We start from the raw sequence: 17755 nt of genomic DNA, 5'->3' as shown, positions 1-17755 counted from the left end.
CATCAGAACAGTTTCCCGCTTTACGTAGCTTTCCTGTCCCTCGTGCCTTGGAAATAATATTTTTCTAAGACTCAGCACTGTTTAGCTCCCGTTTAGAGCTCAATAGAAGTTGAGAGGGTGTTTCGGAGTGATCTATATTTATAGAGAACTATATTGTCTCGGTCCCTATCATGGAACACTTAGAAAATAACTATTTTTTTTATTAAAAAATCGTTATCAACTTTTTAGTGAATCATGAAGAACTTACCTTAATCTTTGTGTATAAGTTTTTTTTGCACGAGAATTAGCGATTATATGACATATGAACCTTATGAATGATGAGCGTGCTACTTACGCTGATTGAGAAAAACGACAAATATTTTGGTAGATCCTGGAAGACAATATTTCACGCCTATAAAAAAATCTATCAATCTAGGAATAAGAACGATGTTTTCTGTGTTTAAAGCTAGCAAATATGGCATGTTTAACTGCAAAAATGTTACATGCCTTCGAACCGTTAGTTTAACTGAGTTAAATAACATGAGACACAAAAGTGATCCGTAATTGTGGGAGATCCATAATTGTGGAGGGAGTGTATGTAAAATTGCTGTGTAGAAAAAGTATTGATGATCACAAATATTTTTTAGAGTCAAAACGGTTTATTTGATTGGTGTAACGTCTTCTACAAAAAATACACACTCTGAAAAAAATCTTTTTCGAGATAAAATTAAAAATTAAAAATAATTATCTAAGCAAGCTCATTTCTTGAATATTTTTTTATAAAAACTAATAACCAAACCTCGATGGCTGTTCGATCATGGTGAATTAAGTAACAAAAAGGTAAAATCAGTACAATTTTCCAGAAAAAAAAGAAAAATATATAGCCGAAGCGATTGGTTTGATTGACATAACGTCTTCTGCAAAGTTGTAGACAGTAATTTGGTCTGTCCAAAACAATATACATCGTGAGACAGAGAGAGCACACACATAAGACATACGTAACACTGGCGTTTTTTTCTGGTACACGATTTCCCATAGTACTCCGTACTTCGTCCTGTCCAACTGCTCGACAAATAATGAACAAAATGAATTTTCTTTTTTTTGACTTTATCGAGCCCCAAAGAAAATCCCATAAAGAATTGTCAAAACGTTTTTTACAAAATCCATGCAGCATTTTTCGAGTAGGAACGAAATAAATGCAGGGCTGCGCAGGCGGACATCACCTTCATCAACTACTCAAATAATGATTTTATTCAGAGTATGGCACCATTCGAGTAGTTGATTTTGTACCAACTTTTTCGGGAGATATCTTCCTGAGTGTTACATATGTCTTATGTATGTGGAAAGAGTGTTTTGTAGAAAAGAAAAACATAAAAACTCACTTTTTAGGAATTTGATTTTTTCTACAAAAACTGCACATTCTAAGCTTACCACAAATAGTTTACTGAACTTGGAGAAAAAAAAATTAAAACATAACAACATAGCAACATATTTCGACGAATATTTGGTTTATACAGTAGTGATTTACTCGTAGGGCGTTCGTTAGTTAGGGGTTCGTTGGTTCAGTGTTCGCTAGTTGGGCCGTCACCCAACTAAAAAGCACTCTAATGTCAGAATTCAACGTCATTCAAATGCATTTTAGGGGTCCGAAAAATTAAAAAAAAAGGTTAGTAAAATAATATTATATTATTTATTGTTATGAAAATTTTTCAAACATGTTTAGTTATTACGCTCATGCCATTTAGCATAGACAAGTTTATTCCTCAGCACTACTACCTGAACTAGCTTAACTTATAAAATATTTCACTGTCTAAATTTCTGTAAAAATGTAAAAAGCCCATTTCAAAGAATATTTAGAGTTATCACATACATGAGCCATAGGTAACACTCAGGAAAAAATCTTCCGAAAAAGTGTGTACAAAATGAACTACTCGAATGGTACCACACTCTGAATAAAATCACTGTTTGAGTTGTTTTTGAAGGCAGTGTATCTGCGCAGCCCTGCATTTCGCTTGTTCCTACTCGAAAAATGCTGCATTGATTTTTTAAATAACGTTTTGACAGTTCCTTATGGGATTTTCTTTGGGGCTCAATAAAGCCGAGAAAAAGAAAATTCATTTTGTTCATTATTTGTCGAGCAGTTGGACAGGATAAGATACGGAGCAATGAGGTATACAAAGGTGAGGAATAAGAAGACATTTGTCTGTATTAGTAACGAAAAAGAGGTAAACAGAAGCACGTGTTGGGGTTGTGACGTAGATCTCCAAAAACAAAAAAATGCCATTTGGAATTGTGTTCCGCATTGTTTAACGGTGCAGGTTGGCATTTTCAGCTGTAAACTGTCATAAATTGTGAAAATTTCTTGAAAAAAAAGTACCGAACATTGATTTTTGGGCATTGTTTTTTGACTTCTACGTCATCACTGTTAACAAAAAAGAAGCCCTTTAAACCCGAGACTCAAACCATCTCCGTACCTTTCTATATTCCATTGGGTACGGAATACTATGGGGCAACGTGTACCAGAAAAAAACGACAGTGTTAGGTATGTCTTATGTATGTGGAGTTATTTCATTATTTATTGTTGTGGATATTAACATTTTTATTTCACCAAAAAACAATATTTTCAGATAATTGCTACTTTAGGCAACTGGTACATTAACGAGAACATGAAGGAACAATCAATAATCTTCCTTGCTGAAGGTTCCTTCGGCAAACATGCGCTTCCACTCTGAGCCATTTGGATACTCGAACATTGCAATAGCTTCCGGTTTCAACTCAGTCGAATAGCCAGGCTGAGTTGGAGCCACATAGCAAGCGGCAGCATTGATAACGGCCGGATGAATGAACTGCTCGTGCTGTTGATCAACAAACTCGACCATGCGGTCTGTCATCGTGCCTGAAACAGATGTGTAATCCCACATTTGTAAGTGCTGCACCATCTCACAAAGACCAACACCTCCGGCGTGAGGACATATTTTTACTGAAAATATGACAATAATTTATATGGTTAATATACAATAATGAAAACTGTTCAATTTACTGTTGAATTTCTTCGCCATCAAATAAACAGCCAGAATTTCGTTAACCCCGCCGATTCTAGCGGAATCGATTTGGCAGAAATCGAGTGCTCCAGCTTGTAGGAATTGTTTAAACAACACCCGATTGCAACACATTTCCCCAGTAGCTACACCGATTCCGTGTTTGCTGTGAAATTAATAAATATTCGTGTGAAATTGAAATCGATTGTATCATGTGAATTAACCGCATTCCATCTGCAATTTTCTTGTGTCCTAAAACATCATCAGGTGAGGTCGGTTCTTCAATCCAAAGCAACTTAAAGTCTTTCAACTGCTCCATCCATGCGATGGCCTCATTAACATCCCAAATCTGATTAGCGTCCACCATCTGAGAATGAAACAAAAAACAAGATTTTAATATAGCAAGGATCCAACATGACACTGGAAACACTAACCAGTTTGTTTTCCCAACCTATTTCCTCCCGTACCAGTCGACATCTGTTTATATCATTCTCAACATTTTGTCCTACCTTGATTTTAAAAGCCGTGAAGCCTTTGCTAAGATACTTGCGACATAATGTTCGAATTTGATCATCGTTGTAGCCAAGCCAACCTGGATAAAATGTAATAAAGAATAGATTTCATTAGCGTTTTGATTGTCAAGGTTAAACTGCAAAATCTTCATACCGACTTGCGTTGTGTACGCTGGATATCCTTTAGCGACAAGTTCATTTATTCGCGTTTGACGATCATGTTGACTTGTTTTCAAAATATTGATGGCTTTTTCCGGGGTAATGGCGTCAGTTATGTAACGGAAATCTATCACGGATACCAACTCCTAGAAAATTTATGATTTATTTGGAATAAAGAACAGATTCAAAATTTCTTTTTGCTTCGGCGAATACATTTTAAATCGGTTTATGTGGGTTTCAATACATATTACAATTGTTCGTAATGAACGTGTACCTGCTCGAGGATTCGCCCTTTCGTGAATCGTTACCACGCCGTTTGACAGCCCGTACTCGATGCTAAAAATTTTCACTTCATCAAATCGCGTACTGCTAGTGTGTTGTGTTCGTTTGGATTCCGGTGAAAAAGAGTGAATTTTTAGGCCCGTTACGGCTTGACGTGCCATTCAAAATACTCTATTCGTGAACCGTAAGCGGTGTGCAATACTTTCGGCATAAAATGCGCCATGAAACAGGCGGAACAGCGGAGAAATCATAGTACTTTTCTGTAAGTGTTGACCCCTTTCCAGTTTGGACAAAATTGTTGCTTGTGGGCAAAGGCGGCAAGAAGCATTTGGATTTTGAATACGTGAAAGGTTGTGCGGGGATGGGAAAGAGGAAGAGCCCGATCATGGTTTATGTTATCGGTGTGTGCGTTAGGTGATGCATCCGAAGAAGTCAGTGTTGCTTGTTTTTTAAACCGCGTGCAATAATTTTATTTTGAATGCTTGTTAAAAAGTTAAATTAGTTTCTATATGTTTCAAAGTTTTCTTTTGTTTGAATAGTGTAATAAAAATGGAACTCCTCTCTATAAAACTCGTTTCAGCTAACTGGCATCTCTATCTTATTTGCTTTGCTCCGTTAGGAGCTAACATCACTGCGGATCCGCAATTTGCGGGCCCCATTGACAGATGCTATGTTATGCGTATGAAAAGTGGCGGTGATATGCTATCTCGTTTACACACACGCTGAGATGTTAGTCCTCGAAACATGGCGGGATGCCAGCTAGCTGACTCGTTTATAACCAGGGGCCTATAAACGTCAACATTCTGCCTACCAATCATAAATTCATCACGGCGGTAATATTTCATTTCAAATGCTTACAAAACTTATCTTATTCATTGAAAGTGCACATTGTACTGAAAACAAATGTTGAGCTCTTGTATTTTCGCATCTAAAACGCCATTTACACGAGAATAAGTCTACCGACAAAATGGGACGTTTACTCTATTTCACTTGTTTTAGGGCAAACCAACCAAAAAGTGGGTACCAGAAACGCTGGTACCAGAATCAATGAGTGGTAGATGGAAAATGTATGGAGTTTGACAGCCACAAGAGCCCCCTGTTTATAACACAGTTTTTTGACATTTGTTTCTCCGTAGATCTGCCAACCCTGACCGTCGACCGGTTCACGGGCTGCTCGAAAACAGAAGCGCCGTGTGCGTGGGAACAAGCCGTAAGTAAATACGGCCCCGGTTACATATCTACAGCGTGCGAGGCGCCACCAGTAGGAATTTGACCTGAGTTTGTGATTGTGTGTTTGTTCAAGTTTCTGCTTTTGAATCATCGACCGAAAAAGATTTCTTGTTTTGAAAGCGAAACGCGTTAAGTAGCGAGCGAGGTACAGACAGCAACATGACTGGCCGGATGGACAACCTGGAGCTGCTGTCCGATGAGGAACTTCGGCTGCGCTTGATGCAGTATGGCTTCCAAAAACTTCCCGTCACCAGTCATACCCGTAAGCTGTTGATCAAGAAGCTACGCAATCTTATGGAAAATGAAAAGGGGAAACTGCGGCGGGAAACAAGTTACGCGACGCGCTACTCTTCCGGTGAAGAGTCCGACGGAGAAAGGCGATCCGGGACACGGAGAGCCACTACTTCTAGTGTTTCGAGTTCTAAAACGGCAATGCCACCGCCGACAAGTCGCCCGGTCAGTAAACGCGTCGGTAGTCACTCGCCCATATCGAACAGCAGTAATTTACTGTTCAACAACAACAACAATAACACTCATAACAAATCTATTTCACCCGGTCCGGCCAAGAGTGCCGTGTACATTTCACCGGTCATCATTAACGACAGTGAGGAGGAGAACTACTCCAGTGGTTTCAGAACATCGGGACATATGTATGGTAAGTTTGTGACTGTTTCAAACTGCTGACAGTGATGAGTTTTATAATCTTTTCGAAGCATATCTTGAAAAATTGTCGTTTCGTTGACATGTCCTAGACGAATTTTCATGAGCTCAAATGTTTTCAAAAACACAACTTTAAAATTTTATAACTGAGAGTGATTTTAGCCTAGGATTTGAGCATCGGAGGTCTCATTTATTCCAATCTTGTCATTCCAGCCAACTCACCTTCTAGTGCCAGCGCTCTGTTCCGTCGCACTAACACCAGTACCTTCTCAACTCCGCCGAGACTACCGGCAAACTCAGCTATGACCAGCACAATACCTGCAGCGGTAACCGGCAGTTACCGAACTACTGCCAATAGCAGTCCTTCGGCATCCTTAAATGTGACATCATCCAGACTAGCGAATGATTCGCTAAACTCGAATGGCAGTACTTCGGATTCTCCCTTCATCAGCGAGTACACTAAGCGGCTTCTGCAGCTGCGCGGAGAAACTGTTTCGCACGAAAACTTCAACCACGCCATTGGAAGCGCCATAAGCAGCGGAAGCAATCTCAGCTTAAATCATAAAGGAGCGCCTATCAGTGGGAACCATTTTCGCAGTCGGTACAGCTATGGGAACCGGTACGGGGGGAATCACAGCGATGCTGGCGGTGGGAACGGATTCAGCGAGAATGACATTGTGACGCATGCTCAGCCTAGTCCAGAACCACCGCAGATTCCCCTGCGGGTGGCTTTGGGCAATCTTATCACTAAGCTGGATGAGCATTACGGTTTCAAGCAGACGTTTATTCCCTGTGCGCTACTGTGCCTGTTTATCGCATTTTTGGTGTTTGTAGCGTTTATGTATATGACCATTAGTACAGATATTGAGAGCGCGCTTACTTCAATTGATACCAGGTAAGGTTCGAAAGCGACAGAAAAGTACTCCAAATTGTCTTATTTTGCATTTCCTGTTCCAGGTACGACCTCTGTGAAAGCATTTCTACTGATACCAATCGATGCGTGACACAATCAGAAATAGAACCTGCACTGGAAATGCTTAAACTGATCGGAACTGAACTCAAGCGTCAGGTGGAACATAGCAAATGTGTGGATTCCAGTGCTTCGTATGTGATGAGTGCCGATGAGGTTCTGAAATTTGCCAAAAAGCACAATCCATCAACGCTGATACCGCAGCTCAGCCGGCATTTGCACGCTATGGAATATTTGATAGATCGCAATCCACAGTGGAGAATAAACCACTGCGACCAGAATGGCAATGAGATCAGTTTCGAGGAAGTGCTGCAAAAAAGACCAACCATGAGCAACTATTTCGCCATTCTAAAGCCTAAACTTCCCTTCAGTTGTATGCTTTATAATAAGTTTCACACGTTCTTCGTGATTGTCGGAGTTCTCGGACTGATCGGAATCACCACATATCTGGTTCATTATTTCCTGAAATTCGTACTGTATGTAAAGCAGAAACGTAAAGATCAGGTGAACATGTTGATAAACGATATCATTCAAGCGGTCAGTCAAGCTGCTGTTTCTGGCGGCGGAAGCGAGTCTTCGGAAGATGGTGGCGCAGTTGTAGTCAATCACCTGCGGGATAGGTTGATTTCACACGATAATCGTAAGAAACTGGAATGGGCTTGGGTAGAAGCGCTGCAATTCCTGGAGCAGAACGAAAGCCGAATTCAGTTTGAGGTCGGCAGTCGTGGAGGAGAAGATTTCAAGATCATGCGCTGGATCGACGCGGCACCTCTTGTGACGGCTGTTGCTAACAGGTCATCACCGGGTGGAGCAAAGAAATGGCAAAGTCCCGCTTTCGATAACACCAACAAAATTCCGGATCCACCAACACCATGCTTGAAAATTCGCCAAATGTTCGACAAATACGAAGTGAACGATCCCAATTTGAAAACAATTGTTCAGGATGCCATTTTGGAGAAGGTGGGCGCTCGGTGCAAAATCTACGATATTCAACTTGATCGAAATACGTGCTGCGTTTACGTGCGTTGTGCCACGGCCAAAGATGCGGGTATCGTACATGACGAAATCAATGGCTGGTGGTTCGACAATCGGTTAGTGTCTATCAAATTCCTGCGGCTGGAGCGTCTGCTGGCTCGCTTCCCTCGCACGTCAGCCGGTCCGGTCTGCTTGAAACCGTCGAATCGAAACAATAGCTCAATGTCACAACAGCCCCCGGTGGGTGACCGGCCTCCAAATCAAACGGATAGGGACGATGACGATGAAGACGAAGAGGATGAACTGGAGATGGAGCAGGAGCCAGAGTGCTAATAATCTTATTTTTAATTATGAGTTTTCTAATTTTAGTTTCATCAGTTTTGATCTAACGTAATTGCTTTTACATTGTTTCACAAATATTACAAACCATTGGATGCAAACAATACAACCTTTTATTCATCGTTCACATTGAAGTTTCTTCTACGAGTAACAGACTAACAAAAGCTATGGTGTGAAAAAATAAACAAAATTACAAAAAATATCGTTAACGTTACAAATCAGAGATAATAAAGATAAACTTTGTTGGTTTAACGTACTGTTGAGAGGTCGTATAAGGTAATATTGCAACAAATCGAATTATCATTTTAGTACGCAGCTAGTGTAGCATGGCATAAGATACGAACGAGAAAACCAGGTTCTAGTTCGAACACACACACACACACACACACACATACACACAAAATAAGATGCTACAGTCTTCAAGCGAGTCTCAATAGAGAACTGCGTTATCATTAATTTTAGCAAGCTGGTTACAAGAGAAAAAAATGTATCTGACTAAACATCTGAAACTTATTAGTTTAAGCGAACATTGTAAAATATGGATCGATGAGAAAATAAATGGTACATTCTTATTAAGCGGAAAGTAGTGCTAGCGTGTTAGAGAAAATTCATGAAATAGAGCTGAAAATGTGAGATACGAGCGAATTTGAATCCTCAATTCAAATGGTGAGTTGACAACTTGGAAGAAGTGTCAAACTCAGCTCCGGTCCTCACAAGTTCCTATCTCACACGCACACCTTCACGAGTCATACGATCACAACAGACTGACAGCTGAAACATGGACACAACTGGTTGGTGTATCCTGGGCAATCTTGTCATCCGACAATAGCTAATTGAAGACGTGCGTCGCGATCATTGGCGCGATAACCATATCTCGGTGATTGAGGAAATGCTTTGCCAACCTAAGCGTCTGTTCACCAAGATCTTGCGGCTCAAAACAGCGTCTGTTCTCCCTGTTAGGGGCGTCTGAACAACACCCTGGCACCAGTGTGGGACTCTAAACAGTGCTGTCACGATGGCCTCCCGAAGAGACTGCGGGTTGGTGTATCCTATACAAGCCAGCCGTGAAAACAATCAGTATAACGGACCGGAGCATTCGGAATAGGCATCAAATGGTGAGTTGGCAACCTGGAAGGAGCGTCAAACATAGCTTCGGCCCTCACAAGTTCCTATCTCACACTTCCACGAGTCATATGATTACACTAGACTGCCGGTTGAAACATGGATACAACTGGTTAGTGTTGCCTGGGCAATGTCATCCGACAATGGCTGAGTAAGAAGGTGCGACGCGATCATTGGCACGTAAATCATATGCCGGCGGTAGAGGAAATGCTTCGCCAACCCGAGCGTCTGTTCACCAAGATGGTGCGGCTCGAAACAGCGTCTGACCTCCATGTTAGGAGCGGCTGATCAACGTCCTGGTGGCAGCGTGGGACTCTAAACAGAGCTGACACGATGGTCCCCCGGCGAGACAGGGGGTTGGGGAAGGCCCAACGAGCCGCCCCAGAAAACAACATGTTACAAACAACGTAAGAGATAATACAGATTGGAACAATCGGCATTGACCTAGGCAACGAAATAAGGACAACTTCGAAGTCGTAGCGCTGCAGGAACTTTGTTGGACAGAACAAAAGGTATGGAAAGGCGGGCACCGGGTGGCTACTTTCTACCAGAGTTTTGGCACCGCTGGCGAGGCGGGTTCATAGTACTGGGCAAGATGCGCCAACGCGTGATGAGGTGGCAGCCGATTAACGCAAGGATGTGCAAGTTGAGAATACAAGGCCGGTTCTTCAACTCCAGCATCATCAAGTGCACTGCCCACATGAAGGAAGACCCGACGACTAGAAGGAAGCATTCTACGCGCAGCTGGAGCAGGTCTACGATAGCTGCCCGCGACGGGACGTGAAAATCGTTATTAGGGACATTAATGCTAAGGCAGGACGGGAGGCAATGTACAGACCGGTATTCGGACCAGATAGTCTGCATGCCGTGTCTAATGATAACGGCCATCGGTGCGTAAACTTTGCGGCCTCCCGTGGTATGGTAGTCCGTAGTACCTTCTTCCCCCGCAAAGGTATCCACAAATCCACCTGGAGATCACCCGACCAGCAGACAGAGAACCAAATCGACTACGTTCTAATCGACGGCAGGTTTTTCTCCGACATCATCAACGTTCGCACTTACCGCAGAGCGAATATAGATTCGGACCACTACCTAGTAGCTGCGTGCATGCGCTCAAAACTATCGACGGTGTATAACACCCGCCGAAGTTGAACGCCGCGACCAAATATTGAGCAACTGCGGGACGCCGAGGCTGCAAAGGAATACGCGCAGCAGTGGCAGTGCTACCCACGGAAGAGCAGCTTGGCGCAGCTACCCTTGAAGATGGCTGGTGGAGCATCCGATCCGCCATAGGTAGCACTGCTGTAGCGCTACTAGGTACAAGGGTCCCGAATCATAGAAATGACTGGTTTGACGGCGAATGCAAACGGTTAGTCGAGGAGAAGAATGCAGCATGGGCGAGAATGCTGCGACACCGTACGAGAGCGAACGTTGAACGATACCGACTGGCACGGAACAGCCAAAACTCAGTCCTCCAAAAGAAGAAGCGTCAGCAAGAGAACAGAGATCGCGTAGCGATGTAAGAGCTGTACCAAGCTAACGACACTCGAAAGTTCTACGAGAAGCTGAACAGCTCCCGTAAAAACTCCTTACAGACGAGTGTGAGGGGATCGAAAGGTGAAGGCAGCACTTCGACGAGCATCTAAACGACGATGCAGTAGAGCGCGAGGACGGTATGGCAACTGAACTTGGTGCACCAGCAGAAGACATTAGAATTCTAGCCCCCGATCTGCTGGAGGTGGAGGAGGAGATTGGTCAGCTGAAAAACAATAAAGCTACTGGAGTGGACCAACTTCCCAGCGAGCTATTGAAATATGGTGGAGAAACACTGGCTAGAGCCGTGCACTGGGTCATTGTCAAGGTTTGGGAGGAAGAACGAGTACCGGAGGAGTGGATGGAGAGTATTGTGTGTCCCATCTATAAAAAGGGCAACAAACTGGAGCGCTGCAATTACCGAGTAATCACTCTGTTGAACGCCGCCTACAAGGTACTCTCCCAAATACTTTGTCGTCGACTATCACCATTTGCGAAGCAGTTCGTGGGGCACTACCAGGCGGGATTTATGGGTGCCCGCACCACCACGGATCAGATATTCGCGGTTCGGCAGGTTATGCAGAAATGCCGCGAATATAACGTGCCCACACATCATTTGTTCATCGATTTTAAATCGGCGTCCGACACAATCGATCGGGACAAGCTATGGAAAATTAGGCACGACTACGGATTTCCGGACAAACTGAGCGGGTGGTCAAAGCGACGATGGATCGCGTGATGTGTGTAGTTCGAGTTTCGGGGGCACTCTCGAACCCCTTTGAAACCCGAAGAGGTCTAAGGCAAGGTGATGGTCTCTCGTGCCTACTGTTTAACATTGCCCTGGAAGGTGTCATTAGAAGAGCGGGGATTAAGACGAGTGGCACGATATTCCAAAAGTCGGTTCAACTGTTTGGTTTCGCCGACGAAATCGACATTGTGGCCTGGACCTTTGTGAAGATGGCAGATACGTTCATCGGACTAAAGGCTGAAGCCAAACGGATTGGACTGGTCATCAATGCATCGAAGACGAAGTACATGAAAGGAAGGGGTTCACGAGAGGACAGTGCTAACCTCCCACCTCGAGTTCAAATTGGTGGTGATGGAATCGAGGTGGTTGATGAGTTCGTGTATCTGGGCTCACTGGTAACTGTCGATTGCGACACCAGCAGAGAAATTCAACGACGCATTCTTTGGTCTACGGAGGACGCTCCGATCGAGTAGAATTCGTCGCCGCACCAAGTTAATCATCTACAAGACGCTAATCAGACCGGTAGTCCTCTACGGGCATGAGACATGGACTATGCTTGTGGAGGACCAATGCGCCTTTGCGGTCTTCAAGCGGAAGGTGTTGAGTACCATCATCGGTGGACTGCAGATGGAAAACGGAGTGTGGAGAAGGCGAATGAACCACGAACTGCAGGAGCTGCTTGGGGAGCCATCTATCGTCCACACCGCTAAGAATGGCAGATTGCGGTGGGCTGGGCATGTTGTAAGGATGTCAGACGCCAGCCCGGTAAAGATGGTACTTGAAACCAATCCGTCAGGAACGAGACGGAGAGGTGCACAGCGGGCAAGGTGAATCGATCAGGTAGAAGACGACCTCCGGACCCTATGCAGACTGCAGAGCTGGCCATGGACCGAGTGGAATGGAGACGACTCTTACGTACAGCAAAGGCCACACCACGGCTTGGGACTGTTTGGTAAGGTAAGTAAGCATTCGGAATAAGCCTAGGCAATGAAAATGGATCAATCGGATCATGGAACTGCAAGTCTCTCAATCTTTCAGAAAGGTCCCGCATTGTTTCCAACTTAGTGAGGGTTCGCAAGTTCAACATTGTAGCACTGCAGGAAATATGCTGGGAGTATCGGTACATACGTACAGATGGTTACACCATCTATCAGAGCACACGAGCTGGGCACAGTTTTCATTGTGATGGGCAAAATATAGAAGTGTGTGATTGAGTGGTGGCCACGACGTCAACTCGTTATCGGCTATCTTATCGTTATCGTTATCGGAGGTTGGTCAGGAGGAGGAATTCAGCCCGGTTATTGAAATGTTAACCGGCTCACGAATGAAAAAGGCTTTCGACTCCAAGAACAAGGCCATACATAGTACCTACTTCCAGCAAAGTCTCCTATACAGGTACACCTGGAGATCACCACAACAGACTGGAACACAAATCAATCAAGTTTCGATTGACGGAAGGCACTTCTATGATATTATCAACGTCCAAACCTAACGTGGTGCAAACGTTGATTCTGAGCACTATCTCCTGATGGCCAAGATGCGCCAAAGACTCGGTTTTCAACGGTATGATCTGCAGCGACTTAACCCTCTCTCTACCATGGTTACTCTAGAGCACCACAGGTTTGGATGCAAAAGTCTTGAAATATTTATTAATCCCACACAATGTATAAATATATGCATGAACAATGAATTTATTGCTCAAGAATACACTAAAGTCGTTTTTTTACGCGGGGGATACGTGCCGCGTAAAAAAACCGCGTAAATTCCGGAATTCGCGTAAAAAAAATCGCGTAAATTCCGGAATCCGCGTAAAAAGCGAACTTAGTGTGTATTTATGCAATTTGAGTAGCATTGGTAAATATTTCAAAAGGCTTATTGCATTCAAACCTGTGGTGCTCTAGAGTAACCATGGTACAGAGAGGGTTAAACTCCCCAAAATCGCTACAGAATACGCTCAAAGCCTTGAGGTAGCGTTGCCGGATGAGGGAGCGTTTACTGAAGCCTGGAGAATCGGTGGAGAACTGTGAAATGAAGCGGCTGTATCATTTTCAAGAAACACGTAGATTCTACGAGGTACTAAACGCACCTCGCGTAGGCTTTGTGCAGCGATCTGAAATGTGTTGGGATAAAGATGGGGGAATCTTGACAGATGAACGTTAGGTGGTCGAAAAAGACTGCAAGAATAACGAATTCGTCAGCACAGTGGATGAGGGAGACATACCGCCCCCCATGGTAAGTGAAGTTAAGGATGCTTTCAAGCAGCTCAAGAACAACAAAACAGTAGGAAAGGATGGCATCTCAGTGGAGCTTATCAAGCTGGGCCCGTGTATCAGCCAAAGTCAGGATTTGGGATACAGAACTGCTACCGAAGGAGTAGAAGGAGCCTAATATTTAAGAAGGGCGATCCCGACTCTCAACGCAGCAAACAAAGTGCTAGCCCAGATCATCTCTCGCCGTCTCTCACCGCTAGCACGAAGGTTTGTGGGAAGTTATCAAGTTGGTTTTGTGAAGTTCAAGTTGTATCAAGTTGTGTTTTGTGAATCCTCCAAAAGCATCGCGAATACCAAGTCTCCACGTACCATATTTTCATCGATTTTGAAGCCGCTTACGATACTAACGTCAGACAACAACTGCAGCAGAGAAATCCGTAGACGTATTGTGGTTGGAAGTCGTGCTTACTACGGACTCCACGAGATGTTGAGGTCTGGCAAACTTCGCCCCCGTATTAAGTCGATGAGGAGGTCGAGGAGGACCTTCAAGCACTCGCCGTTTACAAAAGTCGTGTATGAGAATGGCGTATGGAAGTAAAGAATAAACCAGGAGCTGGCGCAACTCTACAGCGAGCCCAGTATCCAGAAAGTCGCTAAAGCTGGAAAAGTACAGTGGGCGGGACATGTTGTAAAAATGTCGGACAACAATCCCGCAAACATGGTGTTCTCCTTGAATCTAGCCGGTACACAAGCGACGTAGAGGCGCGCTACGAGCTAGTTGGTTGAACTAAGTGGAGCAAGATCTCGGGAATTTAGGACGCCCAAGAACTGGAGACATGCTGCCATTAACCGAGTGGGTTGGCGTAACTCTGTGACATAGGGGAAATGCTGAGGGATGTTTCAGCAGGAAAGTAAGTAAGTATGATATATGTTCTTTTCCACTAAGTGTCCATTGTTTACAGATGAAATAATTTTCTGTCGAGGTGATCAAAAAGGTTTTGGAAGGTAAGCGCCCAGGCGATAGTTTCAAAATCTTGAAACACTAGGAGCGTGATTGTGTTTATTGGACCACAAGAAGGTACCGTGATACCTCCTCGTTGGATGCCTCGTTGGACATTCAGCTAGAACGGGTACACACTTAACTGCGTAATGCTTTCTCGGTAAAGTAAAATACCGAACTACTTGAAAATAATTCAGTTTACCGTTGCTCGGTAAAAAAATTACTGAGAAAATGGAAACTCAACGTGTTTACCGCAATATCGTAAACTTGTTTACCGAAAAAATCCGTAAAACCGAAAACTTCCGAGTTCAGTAAACTAAAATACCGAATCTCGGAAACCTGACATTATTCAACCGAGATTTCGTCGAACAATAACGTTTTTTACCGAGATTCCTGAAAACTGAGCTGTCAGAATAACGTGTGTTCTAGGACACACACTAACAGTTTTTTGTGTCCGGGTGTAGAAAAAAAGGAGCAGGTTCTGCGGCTGATTATTATTATATAAAGAAATCTGCAATGATCTGATTAACTAAAATATTGAGTGAGTATACACTATTTTTTTTCAGAGCTTGTTTTTTTGCTGCAAAGAAAATTCGAAGAAAACGATTAATTCTTTCTTCACTCAATTTCGCAGGTTATCAACTCTCTTCGCAGGATGTATGTTGCAGAGTGATAGATGTTTCTTTATTTCTTGGAAGCAATAAAACTCACCAGTTTTTAACAATGCTGTATTTGATTGAATTAGTTGACTTAGTAATTATTAAATTAATTTGTATACTTAATCGTTTTAATCATATTCTGGGTTATCTAAAAAAAATCACAAAATACGTACCTCAGTGAATTTTACCGAAGTTCTCGTAATAGTTTGACAGTTTAAATTTCAGAGTAGCTCGGCGAAACATTACCGAGAATCTCGTTACAGTTTGACAGGTTTTTGACTTTTGCTTTTACAGAATCTCGGTGTTTTGATGTATTACCGAAATTTTTACCGAGATCTCAGCTGTTGAAATCTCGGTAATTTATTTTACCGTACTCGGTGATAATATCTAAGTGTGTATAGCGGCACGCTGAAAAAATTTTCGGGAAAGTATTTGTCCTGCAGCTGTGGGCTCACTCCTCGCAGAATATCCCTGATAGTGACAGAAATATTTCTCGGTTCCAAACTGCCGCTTCAGTGATGGTTTGGGGATGTATTTTAAAGCGTTTCATAGAGAAAGAAGCGTTTTCATGTCAAACGACCTTTGTTCGAATTTTAACTATTTTTGATTTAAATGAAGCATTGCCCACGTAGAGTAGCTAACGGCTTCGGCAGTGGTTCTCTGCAGCGATTTTTTGCAGAAACCTGCCGAAAAAAAACACTGCTGAAGGCTATTTAGACTACCCTATTTGACTTCGCAAACTGAATATTTTCCGCGGGTGGAGGAATTTTCCAGACAGACTTAAGAAGGACGTACATATTCATTTTGGCGCAGGTTTTATCCAAATGCAATGTTGCATGTACAGAAAAACTGTCTGAGAACGAATTGTATTTTGCAAAAAGAAATATAAACAATGCAAAAATATTATTTGGACCACAATTACCACAAAGTAAAGACAAATAATAAACTTATTAGCATCTTCCACTCTCACTTACCTCGGGATCCATATCTGTTAGCAGCCTCCAAACCGGCACCCCGCGAATTTTTCCCCACAAATCCCACAACGCGTTAATAATGGCTGCTACCGCGAGGTGAGTCACTCCCTTTTCCGGTCCAATCTTTGGGGATAAGAGCGAATCAAAATCATTTCAAAACTGGCGGAATTTTTCCTGCTATTTTTTCACGTACCCATCTAAGTTGGGATTCGCTGGTTAGTTCACGCCAAAATTGAGCAAAATTCCGATAGATGCTGTCAGTGGTGCGATTTTCAACGAAACGCTTCATAGCCCTAACCGCCAGCAGAACGATGTCCGTTCCGCGTCCTACGGGATGGGAAACACACTAAATATAGAGCTTCTCAGAGTTAAGCATATTGAAAACACTTACTCACCCAGCGTAAAGGTAAGTCCATTACCGTATGTTCCTTCCGCTGTGCTGATGGTAACATAAACACACGAATAATCCGGATCAGTGTGCTGAAAGTCGTTCATTACTGGTTAGTGTTTTGATCTAAGCTTTCGGTGGGTGGGGGTACATACCATTGCATCCGATCCGTGGGCTCCCAGTGATGTTGGCCAACGGATATCCTTAGCTTCAAGAGTAGTGATGTTCAGGCAGACGTCCCTCTCAGTTAAATGCGCCATTTTTTCCTATGAAACCAAATCTACCACACAAAGAGATGACTTCCAGATCAGCTCTGTCGACTGAATGAACGATTCAATTCCACATCAGCTGGTTGTTATTTGTATTTCTCGCTCGCGTCCCTCGCTTGGTTTAGATTTTTTTGGGTTTTGCTTTGTTTTTCTTGTTCTCTCTATTTACCACAAAAAGCTACCGGTTAGAGATAGTATGAGTGAAATGTTTGTTATCAAATTCACCGTACCCAGGGCGTGTTTGTTTGCCTAGTGTAAAATTGGAATTATTTCCCAAATTTTGTTTGGATTTTTGAAATCGGCTGATTGAGTGAGATAATGATCATCCATTGATACATTTTTAAGGTATAATTGTGCGCCTGAAGTTACGTTATTCTACAATGATCTAATTCAATCTGCATACAAATATAATATGCGAGAGCAACAAGTCCTGTACTTATCTTATCTTCGCATGTTTGTTGAAGCCAATATAACATACAAGTTACGATTAGGATGACCAAAATAATTATAATATTACAAAGAACAGATATTGGGAACAAACTGCTGCGATATAAACTGGGTATTTTGGTTGCTAAAGTCTAACTATATTATTATTTAATTAATTATTAATTGAAGGTGAAAAGGTACAATAGAAAAACGAATTGACAGGGCGCAAGAAAACTAGTTCTAGTTGTTCAAAATCCTAATGTTGAGTGTAGAGAAACTTTA

The 17755-nt window shown here is 42.9% G+C and overlaps 2 protein-coding genes across 3 annotated transcripts; one reads left to right on the top strand and one right to left on the bottom strand.

The window, feature by feature from the left end:
• Positions 1-2522: 2522 nt before the first annotated feature.
• Positions 2523-17417, bottom strand: LOC129723271 (mitochondrial enolase superfamily member 1-like). Its single transcript, XM_055677389.1, has 10 exons — positions 17278-17417; positions 16934-17208; positions 16786-16870; positions 16584-16717; positions 16391-16513; positions 3684-3834; positions 3452-3609; positions 3242-3384; positions 3020-3183; positions 2523-2959 (listed from the first exon to the last, which is right to left on the bottom strand). Exons 2-10 carry the CDS (start codon positions 17036-17038, stop codon positions 2658-2660), a joined length of 1365 nt encoding a protein of 454 aa, XP_055533364.1. The 5' UTR covers positions 17039-17208; positions 17278-17417; the 3' UTR covers positions 2523-2657.
• On the top strand, positions 4024-8720 carry LOC129723270 (inner nuclear membrane protein Man1). 2 transcript variants are annotated; one of them, XM_055677388.1, is made up of 5 exons: positions 4024-4232; positions 4551-4803; positions 5107-5855; positions 6074-6755; positions 6818-8720. In XM_055677388.1, the coding sequence occupies exons 3-5, from the start codon at positions 5360-5362 to the stop codon at positions 8136-8138; spliced, it is 2499 nt and encodes an 832-aa protein (XP_055533363.1). In that variant the 5' UTR covers positions 4024-4232; positions 4551-4803; positions 5107-5359; the 3' UTR covers positions 8139-8720. The 2 variants fall into 2 exon arrangements, with proteins under 2 accessions (XP_055533363.1, XP_055533362.1); XM_055677387.1 differs by lacking the exon at positions 4551-4803.
• Positions 17418-17755: the final 338 nt, after the last annotated feature.

Source organism: Wyeomyia smithii, chromosome 2 (assembly GCF_029784165.1).
Source record: "Wyeomyia smithii strain HCP4-BCI-WySm-NY-G18 chromosome 2, ASM2978416v1, whole genome shotgun sequence".
NCBI lineage: Eukaryota > Metazoa > Arthropoda > Insecta > Diptera > Culicidae > Wyeomyia > Wyeomyia smithii.
This window is presented reverse-complemented; position numbering and strand designations above follow the sequence as displayed.

Coding starts and splice junctions, on each gene's coding strand:
- LOC129723270 (XM_055677387.1), top strand. CDS start 5,360: ATGACTGGCCGGATGGACAACCTGGAGCTGCTGTCCGATGAGGAACTT. Junction 5,856..6,073: donor AACATCGGGACATATGTATG/GTAAGTTTGTGA, acceptor TTGTCATTCCAG/CCAACTCACCTTCTAGTGCC. Junction 6,756..6,817: donor CTTACTTCAATTGATACCAG/GTAAGGTTCGAA, acceptor TTCCTGTTCCAG/GTACGACCTCTGTGAAAGCA.
- LOC129723271 (XM_055677389.1), bottom strand. CDS start 17,038: ATGGCGCATTTAACTGAGAGGGACGTCTGCCTGAACATCACTACTCTT. Junction 3,835..16,390: donor TAACAGATATGGATCCCGAG/GTAAGTGAGAGT, acceptor TAAATTTTCTAG/GAGTTGGTATCCGTGATAGA. Junction 3,184..3,241: donor AAAATTGCAGATGGAATGCG/GTTAATTCACAT, acceptor TTAATTTCACAG/CAAACACGGAATCGGTGTAG.